Source organism: Anolis sagrei, chromosome 4, assembly GCF_037176765.1.
Source record: "Anolis sagrei isolate rAnoSag1 chromosome 4, rAnoSag1.mat, whole genome shotgun sequence".
Classification (NCBI taxonomy): domain Eukaryota; kingdom Metazoa; phylum Chordata; class Lepidosauria; order Squamata; family Dactyloidae; genus Anolis; species Anolis sagrei.
In genome coordinates, this window is record NC_090024.1 from 145331291 (window position 1) to 145349620 (window position 18330).

The 18330-nt window shown below is 41.0% G+C and overlaps 1 protein-coding gene across 1 annotated transcript in view; it reads left to right on the top strand.

Annotated features, from left to right (window-relative positions):
• CDC14A (cell division cycle 14A) overlaps positions 1 to 7529 on the top strand; it is a 119838-nt gene extending 112309 nt beyond the window's left edge. The window contains exon 15 of the mRNA XM_067467765.1: positions 7445 to 7529. Coding sequence (XP_067323866.1) covers positions 7445 to 7514 — 70 coding nt within the window. The 3' untranslated portion in view covers positions 7515 to 7529. The remainder of the gene's footprint in view (positions 1 to 7444) is intronic.
• The last annotated feature ends 10801 nt before the right edge of the window (positions 7530 to 18330 follow it).

Sequence of the window (18330 nt, forward strand, 5' to 3'; positions counted from 1 at the left end):
GTTTGGGCTAGCTTTGTGGCCTCAATCCTGAAAGGAACTGGGATATAAAATCCCAGTTCTTCTTGGAATTTGGGCATTTATAGAAGGGACCCTAGAAATTCATAGAGATATACTCTTTCAGGTAAAGAATACAAATGTATTTCCCCTCTTGCACTTTCATGAGGATCCGATGCCCCTAAGTCCAGTGAATGTGGACAACTGACTCTAGTTGTAAGGCAAAACAACAAGAAAAACAAAAGGAACAGAAAAGAAATAGGAGAGAAACAAAGCAAAATAATAATTCTCATTTTTACAACTATATAATCGATTTGAATTGTGTAAGAAATTACCAGAATAGACAAATGCAAACCTGGACAACCATCTGTTTATTCTATCTCTATAGATTTTTCACTGTACACTTTATGAGAATGATATTGATTTCATTTTGTTTTGTATTCTGCAGGGGGTTTTGTGATGTTTATGCTGGTTGTTGTTTCTTTGTGTTGTTGTCTTTGCACTTTTTGCATATTGTGTGTTTGCACCTTTGAGTGCTTTGTAAGCCGAGAGATAGTGACAGGGTATAAATAAAGTTCTATTATTATTATTATTATTATTATTATTATTATTATTATTTTAATCAGATCTGCGGGACAAGGATCCGGCTCACATCCCTGGAGGCTGTTTTAACTTTTCTTTCAACCATTTCTTGTGGGAAATCCCCCACCTACATAACTATATTTTCCTACTGGGGAAATATGCTTTGGAGGGTTAACTTTCATAAGTAAAAGGATTTGAGAGAAGGAACGAAACACACACACTCCAGAAATCTTCCTCAGCATTGCAACCTTCATGATTCTCAAGAACAATTGATGATATATAGTTTGGCTGTCAGAGAGAATCAGGGAGAAGGCATCTCTTTTAGTTGGGAAGGTTAGCTAAGAACTATTGCCTAATCTGTAATAACTTTCCATCGGAAATCCCTGCAAAATTGAAAGTGGCCAGAACAAAGGCATCAGAAAATTAGTTTTCACAGTGGGAGGCAAGGAAATGAAGCAAGGGTTTTACCATGGAGCAGGGTCAAAGATTGTGATTGATTCGATTTTTGAGCTTGCATATCTGAAGACCCTACAGGAAATAGCCAACTACAGTGTTCCCTCGCTACTTCGTGGTTCACTTACCGCGGACTCACTGTTTTGTGGGTTTTTATATATAAATTTTACGTAGCAAGGGAAAACTGTAGGGAGGAGGGAAGAAGAGCCGCCCACTCGCCCTCTTTACCTTCCTCTTCCTCCTCCTCCTTGTTGCCGCCTGGGCCTCTTGCTTGGGCCCCACACCGCCTCCGCAGCAAGAGGCCCCGGCGGCAACGAGGAAGAGGAAGGTAAAGAGGTGGAAGGGGCAGCTCTTCTTCACTCCTCGACCTCTTTACCTTCTTCTTCCTCCTCGTTGCCACCGCCGGGGCTTCTTTCTGACATTCCATTGACTAGCTTCTCCTCTCTGCAGTGAAAACAATCCTTTAGGGGAAGAGGAAGACAAATGACCTGTTTTGGAAACCCAGAGTCAGCTACAATTTCATGGAGTATAAGCACAAGCAAACAAACCCAAGGTTGATACAACTAGAAAAATATATATAGTAAGGGATATATATTTTACAAGTTTCAGCAGTCAAGGAAGCTTTAACCGGAACGCATTGTATGAATGGAGACAGCTAATGAAATGAAGGAAGCCTAGTGTAGGTAGGTTATAATTTCCAGGAAAGAGAGGTCCCATTTATCAAGGAAATATTTGCATCTCTCATCATTAAAAGATATTGGCAGCGCCTTTTGTTTGTCCACGATTAGGGGAATTGCTTGCTTCCTACCTCTTCACCAGATGCAGCTTTGATGCAGATGTTATCGTTAAGCATATTTTTTGAAAAACTTTAACCTTTTGTGTCACTGGAACTCCTCTGCAAAAGACTTTGGGAAACTTCCAAGGTACTTCTTTGAAACAATGTACAATCTTAGTTGGATACCAAGATCCATCTTCCCTCTTCCTAGAAAATGCTTAGCTGATCACAGCTGAAAGAAAGTATGCTCCTTAGGTCAAATAAGGACTTTGTGCTTTACAAGAACAGCTATTTTCTGCTGAGAATGCAAGATACTAATGCAAAAATCATATAAGTCTAGGGAACGCGAGTTGTCATTATGTCTCTCCGCTTCGACAGCCATACTTATTTTCAATGTAAGGTAAAGGTAAAGGTTGTCTCCTAACATTAAGTCCAGTCGTGTCCAACTCTGGGGATTGTTGCTCATCTCAATTTCTAAGCCAAAGAGCCAGCGTTGTCCGTAGACGCCTCCAAGGTCATATGGACTGCATGACTGCATGGAGCGCCGTTGCCTTCCCTCCATAGCGGTACCTATTGATCTACTCACATTTGCATGTTTTCGAATTGCTAAGTTGGCAGAAGCTGGGGCTGACAGCGTAAGCTTATGCCGCTCCCTGGATTCGAGCCTGCAACCTTTTGGTCAACAAGCTCAGCAGCTCAGCAGTTTAACCCACTGCACCACTGGGGCTCACTATATTACTCTGTAATCATAGATCAGGGTGGTATCAAGCATGTAGCTGGGGTGGGGGCTTGAGGGGCTTCAGCCCCCCCCCCCCAATAAAACTCTGCCCCCCCCCCCCGAATCAAAATCCTGTCTACGGCCCTGTGTGGTATAGTGATTTGAGGGTTGGATTGTGGAGAGCAACGTTCAAATCCTTGCTCAGCCAATGAAACTGCCCAGAAATCTTGGACAAGTCACACTTTCCCAGACTCAGAGGGAGGCAAATCTGAACCAATCTTGTTAAGAAAACCTAATGATATACAGTGTTCCCTCGGTATTTCAGGGTTCGCTTTTAGTGGACTCGCTGTTTCGCAGTTTTTAAAAAAACATTAATTTAAAATATATATTGTGATATTTTTGCTGTTTCATGGGTTTTTACTGCCACTACTCTCCAAAGAGCTTTCCCTCCTCAGTCCTCCCTCCCTCCAGCCTTGAAGGGCCTTTCCTTCCTTTCCTTCACTTTATTTTAAGTTTATAAAGACCTAAAATAGTGTATAACTACTAAAATAATGTATAAATATTAAAATAAATAGAGTATCCCTATGGTGGGAGGTCCTGGAACGTAATACCCACAATAAGTGCAGGAACACTGTATTTGCCTTCAGGCAACCATAAGTCAGAAATCAATTGAAGGGACACAACAATAACAAATTAACAAACTGTTGTTGCTTTGTGTAATTCTTTGTATATCTTTGTATATGCCAATGGATAGCAACTTGTGATCTGTCCCCACAAACTAAAATATGGTCCATGGCCTCATTGTTGCAAAAAGAGTGACTGGTCTCACAAAACCGTCTTATAGTGCCGAGGCAACGGGGACGTTGGGAGGGGAGAGGATGACTACCCATGAAAGGCACGACAACAAGCCTCCTGACTTTTTTGTGTGTTGTAATTTATATTTTCAGGCTTGTCTCTAGTAAACCACCCTGAGTCCCCCTGAGGAGATGTTGGCGGGGTATAAAAATAAAGTTATTATTATTTAAAGTTAATAGTACTCTTAATTTATATTACTGTTAAGTTTAACAAATATGTTAAAAGTTTTGATTAAAGTTTGTTTTTAGATTAACACTGTTTATTATTATTATTATTATTATTATTATTATTATTATTATTATTGAACCTTGTGGTCCCTGCTAACAACAAAAAAATCAAAGTAGTCCCTGGTCAAAAAACGTTTGGGAGCCACTGGTACAGATGCACCCAGAAACAGTTCCTGGGAGCCTGAGGGGTGAATAGAAAAGGAAAATGCTCCCCTTTGTCCCCTTTTTGGTTTTCTGTGTGTAAGGAAAGCCCTGGTTTCCAGCACTATCACAAGATGCCTTTTTATGAGGACAGCAGAGTTTGAATAAAGAAACTCTGACCTCTCTGAATTGTTTCAGTAAGATGGTAGTGGTTAAGATAAGCATTCTTTCCCACATTTAAATACTAAGGATTTGAATTTCCTTAGTTTCATTGTTTTCTCTCTTATCCATTACTTCATAGTCAACATTTTTATTTATAAAAAAATGGATTCAGTATAGCCTATTTCTAATAAAAACATACTTTTTATCAAATTGGCATCGCAGTGAACAAAAAAAGGACTGGGAAAATCCACTTACCCCATGCCTCCCTTTGTTCCTGAGGGTTGTTGGTCCCCTGCCCAATTCTGTACGCAGTATCTTTGAATAATCGTATTATGCATCTGCATTTAGTCCATAAAAGACCTAAAATGTGTAAATACACATGGTGACGTTAGCACATAATGAGTGAACCTGTGAGATTGTTCTTTGCAAATGTTTGTATTTTTACAGAGGGCGGAGAACCCTATATCACTTCATATTGTTGGACTTCAGCTCTCAGAAGCTGCAGCCAGCATGGTCAGTGCCAAGGAATTATGGGAGTTGTAATCCAAAACATTTGGAAGGAGTAAAATTCCCCAGCTTTGTTTTATGAAGTGTTTGGATGGACATTTCTGTACAGCATTGTTTGTCAGCATGAGTGGAAGTGCGTCACTGTGAAGTTTTGAGAGTAGACAAGAAAGGTATTTTGGCCTTTCTTCTCTATTAGAGGAGAAGAAGAAACACACTGATTTGCTAGCAATAGAGGCTTAATAGCCATGGTATTCCATTATGAGCATCTCATGTAGTAGTTTCAAACTGCTCCTCTAGGAAAGGGTTTTCGAAGTTTAGGGCCAAACGTCATTAATCAATATGAATTAACAGTTCGCATTGATGTATTCCATTTATTTATTTATTTATTTATTTATTTTATATTTACTTACTTACAGTATTTATATTCCGCCCTTCTCACTCCACAGGGGACTAAGGGAGGATTACAATGTACATATACATAGCAAACATTCAATGCCATAGACACACAACATATATAGACAGACACACAGAGGCTATTTAACATTCCAGCTTCATGAGAGTATTCTGGCCACCAGGGGAGCTGTCGCTTCACCATCCATTTGGGACACTGATGGAGTGCTTCTTCATTCTTTGCACACTTGCTGGAGATTTTATGGTGTCGTAAATTAGTTAGATTAGCCTCCCCGCATAAGCGGTAACTAAATTTCCTACTTGACAGATGCAACTTAACAGATGCAAAGTTTGACAGCAAACTATACAAATGGTCGGAATCTCACTCTGACCCAGGCTGGCTTTGAACTCATGACCTTTCGGTCAGTAGTGATGTTAATGCAGCTGACTCCCAGTCAGCTGCGCCACAGTCCCGGTGAGTTGGGCCCCATCCACAGTGCCATATAAAATCCATATTATCTGCTTTGAATGGGATTATATGGTAATGTAGACTCAAATAATCCAGTTCAAATCAGATAATCTGGATTATCTACTTTGATCATCTGAATTATATGGCAGTGTAGATCCAGTCTTAATGTGCTCGTGATATATACCTACCTGCTCGCATAGGCATTTTTGTTCTATTTAATACCATCAGTCATTCACATTGCGGATTTCACTTCTATGGATTTGCATATTCACAAACGTTCTAAAAATCTTTAGGTCTTCTAAACATGGCTCTATGGTCAACTTTCTTAAGACACACTAGAGGTCTGAGAGATTCCTAGAGAGAATACTTTTGTAGAAATCTATAGGTCCTCCAGTGCCATTCAATGGTCGATTTCCAGTGGAAGTTGACTGTAGAGTTGGGCTGGAGGACCTAGTCATTCTTAGAAATATATTCTCTCAGGTGAAAAAATAGCAATGTTTTAATTTGCCATTTTTTCCACATTCATGAAGGTCCTGTATCCTTAACCCCAAGTGAATTCAGATGTCTGATGGTACATGACCTCTTAAAAGTTAAATCTGTGGTTTAAGAAGAAGGGGTGACCAAATGTTTACCCTCTAATATCAGAAAGGAGGCACTTCATCGTCTACTTTACAATATATTTTGGAGGGGAAATTGGTGCCATCAGGGCGCCTGGGTGTCTTCCATTTAGCCTCTTCTCTATTGTTCAACATTGTAGAGGTCAGCACATGAATACAAAAGTGACATGGTATTGTTTTGGGTAAATCCAGGATCCACATATTAAAAAGATGTCATTTCAAAATCATGCTGTCGCATCCTGTGAGATGAAAAGCTGCCCCAGAGACTATCAGTAAACATGGAAGCCAAGCTGAAGAATTACCGTATTCACAAAGGTTTCCTGCCAAAGCAAACCCAATATTCCCAAACACACACAGAGAGAAACTAAACGATTTCTCCTGGCTCTGGATCTTGTCACGGAAAGCGGAAGGTGTCTGTCATGTTGTTCTGGTGGGAAGGGAAAAAAAGAACGAAGATAATATTGATGCCATCCTCTTATCTGCAATACACAGAGGATAAATATACAATTCTAGATTATTTAAGTTTTTGCAATTATTACCGAAATGGGTGTGAGTTATATTCAAGGCTCCTTCTACACTGCCATATAATCCATATTATCAAAGCATATAATCCAGATTGTCTGCTTTGAACTGGATTATATGAGTCTACACTGCCATATAATCCAGTTCAAAGCAGATAATCTAGATTTTATATGGCAGTGTTGAAAGGGACATCGTTGCATCTATAAACAGTTTGCTACAATGATCTAACATGCATTATTCCAGTAATTATAGCAGATTTACCATCAAAGAGAGTCAATTTATTTCATATCTCAGAACCTGGATCCTAATATCGCTGTAAATAACTGTCAATGCATGTTAATACACGCTAGATGAGGTTAGAGGCAGCACAGGTAATACAACATGTTATCAAAATGCTAGCTGGCACTGCCCCCCAATGTGTGACGGGAAGTTGCTACCAACTGTGAGAGAAATAAAGTTGAATACTGTGAAAGCCACCCACTGCATGGCTATCTGCCTCCTCCCAGTAGACTCAAATCAAGGAAAAGCTTCATGAGAACCACCACTCCTCTTAATGTTACATCAGCAACAGCAAAAGTATCCCTCTGGGCAGCTAAACCAGGAAATCCCAACTGGATGGCACCCCATGAGGGTCTTCCTCCAGGGGCAAACCAAGAATGGGCAACTTGGAAGACCCTGAACACACTCAGAAACGGAGTTGACAGATCAAAAGGCAACCTGGCTAAATGGCACTACCTAGAAGAATCCTCCACCTTATGCCACTGTGGAGCAGAACAAACAATTCAGCATCTGTATGCTTGCCCTCCATGCCCTGCCTCATGCACAGAGGAAGAACTGTTTAAAGCTACAGACAATGTGGTTGCTGTTGCCCGGTTTTGGTCAAAAATTATTTAGCCGCTTGTGTTCCATCTATTTTATCAGTTTTTATACTAATTTATTTATGCAGTGTGTCTAACACAAAATAAATCAAAATGCATGGAGTTGTTATTTGTACGCAAAATGCAGTAATGAAAATATAATCTTTCATCATAGGGCAAATGGAACCAGGAGTACAGGACACGTTGAAAGGAGTAATGGGACACTGCCAAAGATTACCAGGTGAAAGGAAGTTTGGAAAAGAAGAGAGAAGTGCAAATGTTACAGTTAGCAGGAAATGGGGATCTGTATCAAAGGTTTATATTAAATTTCATTAAATTAAATCTGAAATCAATTCTGTTGCTTTCGGTTAAAACTAAGGGAGATTTAAAGTTAGGAAACTGCCTTGTCCATTCAGTTCAACATTGTCTACAGAAGTGCTACACAAAGTGCTGACACATTTCTGTGCCCATTTCTGTGCCCATCCCTAAGCTACCAGCTGCTGCTTCCTGGCAAGTTTCTTTGGGGGGGGGAGGGAACAAACAATTGTACCCAGTGGGCACAAATACAAGTGCCTGGCACATAAGAGGGAAAAATGCCAGTTCCCCACATTGGATAGCTTCAGAAGTGCTGGTCTACAATGAGTCCTGACTTAAAATCAAGAGCTTTTACAGCTGGTATGAGAGATTACAGGCTTGAAACAAAAATGTCTTTCATACAACCAAATAAACCAGTGCTCCTCAACCTGTGGGTCCCCAGATGTTTTGGCCTTCAACTCCCAGAAATCCTAACAGCTGGTAAACTGGCTCGGATTTCTGGGAGTTGTAGGCCAAACACCTGGGGACCCACAGGTTGAGAACCACTGAAATAAACTATTATAGAGCTACAAGTAGAGACTGCTGCAAAGGACAACATGGTAGCTAGTGACTTCCACATTAGACCAAGAACCTCATCACATTGAGGTCCAAATTAATGGGGCATCGGGGGAAACCATTGCTCCCGATGCCCCATGGAGTTGGACCTAATGTGATGAGGTCCTTGGTCTAATGTGCAAGCCACTAGAGCAGTGGTTCTCAACCTGAGGGTCCTCAGATGTTTTGGTCTTCAACTCCCAGAAATCCTAACAACTGGTAAACTGGCTGGGATTTCTGGGAGTTGTAGGCCAAAACATCTGGGGACCCACAAGTTGAGAACCACTGCACTAGCTGTTGCCCCATGTCCCGCATCACCCGCTGTGCCCTTTGCTCCATCCCTCATGGGGGTGCGTTACCACCCAAAGGAGAGATGAATGAAAGGGTTTAAAATCTGGATGTAGTTTTGTAATGGAAAGGAGGAGAAGGGATCGAGAAGTCGACACTGTTAACAAGACAGTGACAAGGATGAGGGACAGTACAAGGAGGTCAAGTTACTGAAACAGCATCTACAAATCCACAAATAATCAAATCCCCCAAATAGAAACAAACCATAAAGAGGACGGGGCAACTGTACAGCATTTTCTGTGCAAAAACCCCAAATTTTTCTGTGCATGAATGAATATTTCTGAATGGAAAGATTATCCAATATTCTTCCTGCCAGGGTTTTCCAACAACTGAAAAATTCTAATTTCTAATTACGAAAGTTATCTGGAAAGTAACATTACAAGGCACATAGCTCTCACTGGGAATTTTCGCAGGGCAAGTTGGTATCATTGCTGTGTAGCGAGATTTATGTTTCTTTTCGTATTCCCAGGAATTTAGTAAGACAGGTAATTTATGTTTATACTCTAGTAGGTATTGCCCTACACAAAAAAGCTGATTTTGTGTAGGGTAATACCTGCTACAGTTTAAACATAAATCACCTGTGTTACTAAATTCCTGGGAATTTGAAAAAGAAACATAAATCACATCTGCGGAATGAAATATCCAGAAAAATATGCATCACATAGTTTTGCCAAGAAAACATTCTTCTACAGACTAAAAATGCAAATGCTGCCTGGAAAACACCCAACAGATTCAAATGGGGAACTGATTGAAAGATAAGAGAGAGTACAGATGTTTTCTATATGGAAGAATATATAGGTAGGAATATTTTTAAAGGTGAGGTTTGCTAGCAGGAATCTATGCCAGATGAGTCTGGTCGCATGCAAATCTCTGTCTCTGAATCAGCACTTTTTCCTTTGATGTATTCTTGACAAGATGCAATTTTGGCCCTTTCTACACTGCCATATAAAATCCAGATTATCTGCTTTGATAATCTGGATTATATGGCAGTGTAGAAGGGGCCTTTGTTTTCCTGTTCAAGCATATCCTAGAGCCCCGCAGAATCCCCAAGAAACATCTACTAATGACTAACCCCAAATTTGCATCATTGTTTTATTCTGGTATGTATCAAATAAATAATAATAATACAATATTTTTTTATTTATACCCTGCCACCAAGGATTTTCTGCCTTGATATTCTGGGATATGGGGCTGTGTGGAAAGGCTCCGAGTCCACACTGCCATATACCCCAGTTCAAAGCAGATAATGTGGGATTTTATTCAGCTGTGTGGAAGGGGCCTAAGGTCCCTTCCACACAGCAGTATAAAATCCACATTGAACTGGATTATATGGCAATGTGGACTCAGATAATCCAGTTCAAAGCAGATATTGTGGATTATCTGCTTCGATATTCTGGGTTATATGGCTGTGTGGAAGGACCCTAAGGCTCCTTCTACACTGCCATATAACCCAGATTATTAAAGCAGATAATCCACATCTGCTTTGAACTGGATTATCTGAGACCCATTCCATACTGTTTCTATATCCCAGGATTTGATCCCAGATTATCTCTTTATCCCAGATTATCTGGCAGTGGAGACTCATATAATCCAGTTCAAAGAGGATAATCTGGGATCGGATTCTGGAATATAGGCAAGGTAGAAGGGGCCTGAGTCTACACTGCCATATAATTCAGTTCAAAGCAGATAATCTGGATTTTATGTGGCAGTGTAGAAGGGGCCTAAGACATACCATTGAAGATCAATGGGCCCAAAATCCATCTGGTTCAAAGTGGTTGACCATGGCTTGCAGAAGCTCCCTAGGGTTTTACACAAAGGTTTTACACAAAGGTCTTTGAATGAAAGGTTTTACTGCTTTGTTGTGTCATCATTGTTTGCTGTTTCATCATTTTGTCATATTATAGTTTTATAATGCATTGGATTCTGAGTCTGGAGACCAGGATTTCATCCTCTGCTTAGCCATGGAAACCCTTTGGTTGATCTTGGGTGAGTCAGCCCTAGAAAAACTCATCACCATAAATTGGAAATGACTCAAAGGAACACAACAACAACATCTTTGAGTCTGCATTTTTGAGTTCTGGATTTATTTTTAAAAGAAGCAATATAGAAATGTTACTTCATAAATCAGGGCCTATCCCGGTAATATTTTTGCCCACTTTCCATTTTATAAAATTGGCTAAATTGAAAATAGTTGAAGATCAAATGGTTCTTGAAGTTAAGGCACTAATAATTTGTATTTTTGAGTAGCAAGCAAGAAGGCAAAGATTTTCTCTTTATCATATAATCATATAGGTATTCAGGGTGGAAAAGCAGCCTAAGAACCTGGGGATCACAACCAGATACAGTGAAGACATCTGCCCTTGCACTTTGCTACTCTGCCGCTGAGTATGCATGCCTAGTGTGGAACACATCTCACCACACTAAAACAGTGGATGTGGCTCTTAATGAGACATGCCGCATTATCACAGGGTGTCTGTGTCCTACACTACTGGAGAAATTATACCATTCAGCTGGTATTGCACCAACTGACATCCGACAGGAAGTAGCAGCCAATAATGATAGGACCAAAGTAGTGACATCTCTGGCCCATCCCCTGTTCGGATATCAGCCAGCACGCCAATGCCTTAAATCAAGAAATACGAGGGTTGAATGAAAAGTAATGCCTCCACCTTCGTAACTCAACAGATGGCAGTACTGGTATGTGACAGGTACTGGCTTGTTCAGTAGACTCTCCTCTACAGTTTCATTTTGGCGGGAAGCCTTAGCATTGAATGGTTGTGTTGTTAAAGTGTGAAGTATGGAACCCTTTGCAGATGGTCGGTCAAAGCGACTCAAGCCGCATGCAATCATTGAATTCTTGACAGCAGAAGGTGTCACTCCAAAGGAAATTAATCGGAGAATGCAAGCTGTTTATGGTGAGTGTGTTGATATGAGCACTGTACATTGCTGGGCGAGTAAGTTTAAAGATGTTGAGGTGGGAACATCTGACTTGCATGGCAAACAAAGAGTTGGACGTCCTGTGACATCAGCCACCGAGTTTCACAAGAAAAAGTTTGACAGATTGATTCAGGACAATCGTCGTATCACTCAGAGAAAAATTTCAAGCATAACTGGCATTTCACAAGAACGTGTGGGTCACATTATTGCTTTGCTTGGCTATCAGAAGATCTGTGCACGATGGGTATTCAGGATGAGAGAACTGTAAGACTCTGATTGCGGAAAGAGAGTGTTGACCTCTTCCGTGACAGCTTCAGAAAAATTGTTCATCGTTGACAGAAATGTATCCAATTGTCTGGTCATTATGTGGAAAAATGAATAGTGGTAGTTAAAGAGCACATTCAAAGAATTATTTCTGCGTTTGATTTATTAAAATACTCCAATCTAAATCCGGGTAACGAAGGTGGAGGCATTACATTTCATTCAACCCATGTAGTTTTCTAAGATCTACAGAGATACTTGCAGGAATACTTAAGCAAACGAGTGTCTAAAAGTGGCAGGCTAAACCCCGAATCTCAAGACATGGCTGATACCGAATGAGAGACTCCCCCGCTTGGCACACAGAAGGCTGGGCAACTTGGAAGGTGCTGAACAGACTGCATTCTGGCACCACAAGATGCAGACACAACCTTAAGAAATAGGCCCAGAAAGTGGAGTCAAAACATGAAATTGTGGAGAAGAGCAAACCACAGACTACCTATTACAATGCAGCCTGAGCCCTGCCTTATGCACAATGGAGGACCTTTTTATAGCAACACCAGAGACACTCCAAGTAGCCAGCTACTGGTCAAGGGACATTTAATAGAATGCAGAGTTTTTAAACTTTATGTTTTTGAAATATATTACAACTGTACCCTTGGTTCGTTCCTGATACGATAGATAAATAAATAAATAAATAGCAGCTTAAGAGAAAGAGGTTAACATCACATTATTGTGTTTAACTGGTGATGAAAAGAATGCAGTTCAAAAATTTCACAATCTCCATGGAGAAATCATGTATGGGATACGTAATAGCTTCCTAATGTGTGAAAAGAACATATGAATCACCATATATATTTTAAAGATAGTAACAGCTCATTCCCTTTCTTTCAGGAAATAGTAAAAAAAAATCAGTGGATGTGTATATTTAGAACACTTGGGAGAGGAAAGGCTACTTTAGCAAAGGACATTATGTATACTTCTTAGTGAAATGATCAGTTAATTTATGTCTAAGAGCAAGAGTGGCGAGACATTTGGCTTTGTCACTTTCCTTTGAGGCTGGCTTTACTGCAACCCTTGGTGTGTCCTTTCTTGAGGACTGGAATATATAGTAAGAGTTTCCAATCTGTGAGCCATCCAGGCCCATAGCCAGGATTTCGTTTGGGGGGGGGGGCTGAATTTTTTTCAAGGGGGGGTTCGGGGAGGGGGCTGAGTCTGAGTGAAAGAGGGTCTAGCCTAGCAAACCTTTTGTATCATTACCCCAATACCCCCATGCATATGGGATATATTGAGTATGGTGATCAGATCATGATATGAATAAACATAACAGTTTAAATAATGCACCAGTAAGGCCTTTTTGCGAACCACCATGAGAATTTCGGGGGGGGGGGGGGCTGAAGCCCCTCAAGCCCCCCCCCCCCCGGCTACATGCCTGGAGCCATCGTTTTGTTTTTCGTATTTGCTAACATGTTTTAGTAAGAATGTGAGTGGCTTCTCTCTCTGTTGCTTGAAACAGATATTGGGATGACATCAGAAAAAAAGCAAAGACGGAACAATTACTGAAGAAAGAAAGTTTCGGGGGGGGGGGGCTGAATTTTTTTCAGGGGGGGTTCGGGGAGGGGGCTGAGTCTGAGTGAAAGAGGGTCTAGCCTAGCAAACCTTTTGTATCCTTACCCCAATACCCCCATGCATATGGGATATATTGAGTATGGTGATCAGATCATGATATGAATAAACATAACAGTTTAAATAATGCACCAGTAAGGCCTTTTTGCGAACCACCATGAGAATTTCGGGGGGGGGGGCTGAAGCCCCTCAAGCCCCCCCCCCCCCCGGCTACATGCCTGGAGCCATCGTTTTGTTTTGATTTACAGTTGAATAATAAGGCAACAAAAATAATGTCCACAGGTGATTTACAAAGCTTTAAAGTAGACAATGAAAGCAGTCGCTTCAATGCTGGTGGTCTTTGCTTCTTCCAGCATGCTGACATTTGTCCACCTGTCCTCCCAAGAGATTTGCAAGATTTTTGGGAAGCAACGCTGATGGAATCACTCCAGAAGTTTCATGTGACGTCTGTAGGTAGTCCACATTTCTCAGGCATATAGAAGTGTTGAGAGGACAATGGCTTTATAAGCAAGCACCTTGGTCTCCCTATGGATGTTCCGGTCCTCAAACACTCTGTGTTTCATTCGGAAAAATGTTGCGCTCACAGAGCTCAGGCGGTGTTGTATTTCAGTATCAATATTGACTTTTGTGGAGAGGTGGCTGCCAAGGTAGCAGAAATGGTCAACATTTTCTAATGTAGCTGGATGTCAGCAATGCTGTAGAATTTGAAGAGGCCTGAATGGAGGGCGAAAGAGAGAAACATGCCAAGAGGAAGGCGTGTCAAGCCAACCCCACTGGGACCGCCATCAGGAAACTGATGCCCTCACTGGGGGAGAACATGCAGGTCAAGAATAGGGCTCCACAGTCACCTACGTACCCATCGCCAGGACACCGAACTTGGAGGACAATCTTACTCAGACAATGAGGGTTCGCCTAAGTAAGTAAAATATGGCAGTGTAGTCTCATATAATCTGGTTCAAATCAAATCATGTGGATTATTTGTTTTGATAATCTGGATTATATGGCAGTATAGAAGGGGCCTGGGTCTCCAAGCTGAAGACTAAGTATACGCAAGCTGTGAACCTGCATTTTCAGAAGGAGTATAATCCCATACACCACAGTCTGAATCCCTGTTCCCAGATCGGCCTTCCAATTCACCAGGAGAACATCTATCATGTATAGATTTAAATTTTTAAAAAATCACCTGCATGCAGTTCATTACTAATGAGAGGGATCAGTTTTGAACATTGATCATTTCCTTGGATGGAGGTGGAAATGAATAGTGTAGGTGGGTATCACCTGCATACCAATGGCACTCAACTACAAAACCCCAGACAGCCTTTCCCAACAGTTTCATGTATATGTTCAGTAGCAAGGAGGACAAAACCCAGATCTTAGGGGACCTTATTGGCTAAGGAATAGGAATTGAACCTCTAAGACAGTGGTTCTCAACCTTCCAAATGCCGCGACCCATTAATACAGTTCCTCATATTATGGAGATCCCCAACCATAAAATTATTTTCGTTGCTACTTCATAACTGTAATTTTGCTACTGTTATGAATAGTAATGTAAATATCCGATATGCATGATATCGTAAATATCTGATATGAATGTATTTTCATTCACTGGACCAAATTTGGCGCAAGTATCCGACCTGAATAGTGGTTTGGTTGATGAAGGGGGTTGATTTTGTCATTTGGGAGTTGTAGTTGCTGAGAATTATAGTTAACCTACAATTAAAGAGCATTCTGAACTCCACCAATGATGGAACTGAACCAATCTTGGCACACGGAACTCCCATAACCAACAGAAAATACTGGAAGGATTTGGTGGGCATTGACCTTGGTTTTTGAGTTATAGTTCACCTGCCTCCAAAGAACACTGTGGACTCAAACAATGATGAATCTAGACCAAACTTGGCATGAATACTCAATATGCCCAAATGTAAACACTGGTGGAGTTTGGGGAAAATAGACTTTGATATTTGGGAGTTGTAGTTGCTGGGATTTATAGTTCATCTACAATCAAAGAGCATTCTGAATCCCACCAACAATAGAATTGGGCCAAACTTCCCAAACAGAACCCCCATGACCAACAGAAAATACCGTGTTTTCTGATGGTCTTTGGCGACCCCCTCATGACCCCCCCAGGGGTCCTGATCCTCAGGTTGAGAAACACTGCTCTATGAGGATTGATGCCATTGTGAAATAATGCCTCTTAATCCAATTCCAACAAGGATGCCCAGAAGGAGATCATAGTCCATAATTTCCAAAACCACTGAGAAGTCCAGTAGAACCAATAGGGACGTACTTGTCATGTTCCAATTCCATTGTTGTTGATTCTGGTGACCAAAGCTGTTTCATACCTAGGCCTCAAACAAGATTGAAATATTGCTGTGTACTTTCAATCATTTCTGTCTTATGGATACTGTTCTAAGAGAAAGGATTATCTTATCAAGATTTGTTCAGAGGGGTTTGCCTCTGAGCTCAAAGTCTGGACCCTCTTCTCCAAGGAAGAAGAACTCCAAAGTGAAACCACTGTCTCGAAAGGTATGTGAGAAATATATATAATATGTGTGATACTTAATGGTATTGGAATCAATTGCCCTTGCTGTTCGTTTAGACTAGGAAACAGTACTCATGCATACGATAGGACAGCAATATCTTCACCCTTCTAGTAAAAAAAGAAAATAATACATATGAGGATTGGAAGGGTTGAAAAAGTCCCTAAACTACCTTTCCTTTTGCTTTGGGACACATGGAGGAAGATGCCCTTTGTAGCTTAACACAAAAGGGAAAGTTCAACTTTTAGGATGTCTCCTTCCTCTGGAAGGACACCTGTCACTGGCCATTGTCATCAGCAGGATACTGGATCACAAGGATCAGTGGTCTTGCTGACGAAGGAAAACCTCTTTCCATCTTCCTAGTTTGTTTCTCTGGACATAGCAGGTCCTGATGTACACCTTTGTGCAGATAGCCAACTATAGCCAAGTCCGTACACCAGGGTCTTTTTCAACTGTCCTGGGAGGAAATGGGAAGGGATGGCAGGAGGATAAGAACTTCCTTCCAAGGATATTTACCTTTGCCATAGCAGAAGATGGGCCAAACTGAAGGCCAAAAACTGGAATGCAAACAATGGAGTCAGAACAAATCCAGGAGGGTCAGTGTTCTGATGTGAAGAGGAAAAATAACAATGGACATCTTGTGTATGTCAGGACTTTTGGTAGGTAATTTATAAACAAAACATCTTCTCGGTCTGTTTTGCTTGGACATCCTGTCTGTTTCAATCCATGCTCCATGCGATAAGCAGCTTCTGGAAGAGGATGCAGTTCATATTCTGCATTCTTTGAAAAACAAGATGTCCCCTCCATTGCCATGTTAGAATGTGATGATGGATAATGTAGATACATCAACATACGCTTGTCACTCATGAATTGAGATTAGTCTATACTAGTTTACATAAGATGTGCTGGACTACAGTTCTCATCAATGGTCATTTGATTAGAACAGTGGTTCTCAACCTTCCTAATGCCACAATCCCTTAATACAGTTCCTCATGTTGTGGTGACCCCCAACCATAAAATTATTTTCATTGCTACTTCATAACTGTAATTTTGCTACTATTATGAATTGTAATGTAAATATCTAATATGCGTTATGTATTTTCATTCATAGGACCAAATTTGAATACTGGGGGGTCTGGGGGGTTTGATTTTGTCATTTGGGAGTTGTAGTTGCTGGGAATTCTAGTTAACCTACAATCAAAGAGCATTCTGAACTCCACCAATGATGAAACTGAACCAAACTTGGCACACGGAACTCCCATGACCAACAGAAAATATTAGAAGGGTTTGGTGGGCACTGACCTTGAGTTTTGGAGTTGTAGTTCACCTACATCCCGAGAGCACTGTGGACCCAAACAAAGATGGATCTGGATCAAACTTGGCACAAATACTCAATATGCCCAAATGTGAACACTGATGAAGTTTGCGGAAAATAGACCTTGACATTTGGGAGTTGTAGTTGCTGGGAATTCTAGTTAACCTACAATCAAAGAGCATTCTGAACCCTATCAACGAAAGAATTGGGTCAAACTTCCCACACAAAACCCCCATGACCTGTAGAAAATACTGTGTTTTCTGGTTGTCTTTGGCAACCCCTCCGACACCCCCTCACAACACCCCCAGGAGTCCCGATCCTCAGGTTGAGAAACATTGGCCTAGAATGATCCAATGTATTTAGAAGTCCCCATGTTTGAACAGGCTGGCCTGCACAACAGGAGCCATGTAATGTGGTCTTGAAAGATTCTTCAGTTCTACTAAGCAGCTTCAACTAAAACATGCAACAAACCTTATTTCTCACTGAGAAAAATAAAAGAAAATCAGGGTGATGACATAACAAACCAAGGCCAGTGCTTGGGACATTGAACTTAATGTGGCCTGCAAAAATAGAACTGTTGCGAGGGCAGCTGTAACCAGGGGAAGACGTGTGGTTTGAACAATGGGCACAAAACGTTTTTTTTTTCAGGGCTGGGACTCACTCTATATGGCTCAACCAAAACCTCAGATGTGAATCTTCCTTGTTCCCAGAACACTAAAACAAGGAGGCTGAATTGCCTCATTCAGGGATTGTCCTCCCCCGCTTCCCACTTCATTGAGACCTGTTGCTTCCCGATATTCTTAGCTGCCAGATCTTAGATTGTTCCTTCTCACTCCTTTACTCTTACTAATTTCCAGTCCTCTGGTATATATATGATTAGGAAGCAAGTATCTAAGGTAGGTCAAAGTCTTTTTGTTTTTGGTGGAAAACAAACATCAATCTCCATTCATACTGAGCTATCATGAGATGTAGAGTAGGTAGGCAAGGAAGAGCCTGGGTCATAAGAAGAGTGGTAGTGAGCATTACACACTTTAGTCTAAGTCAGGAATCCTCATACTTTTTAAACAGAGGGCCAGGTCACAGTTCCTCAAACTGTTGGAGGGCTGGATTATAATTTGAAAAAAA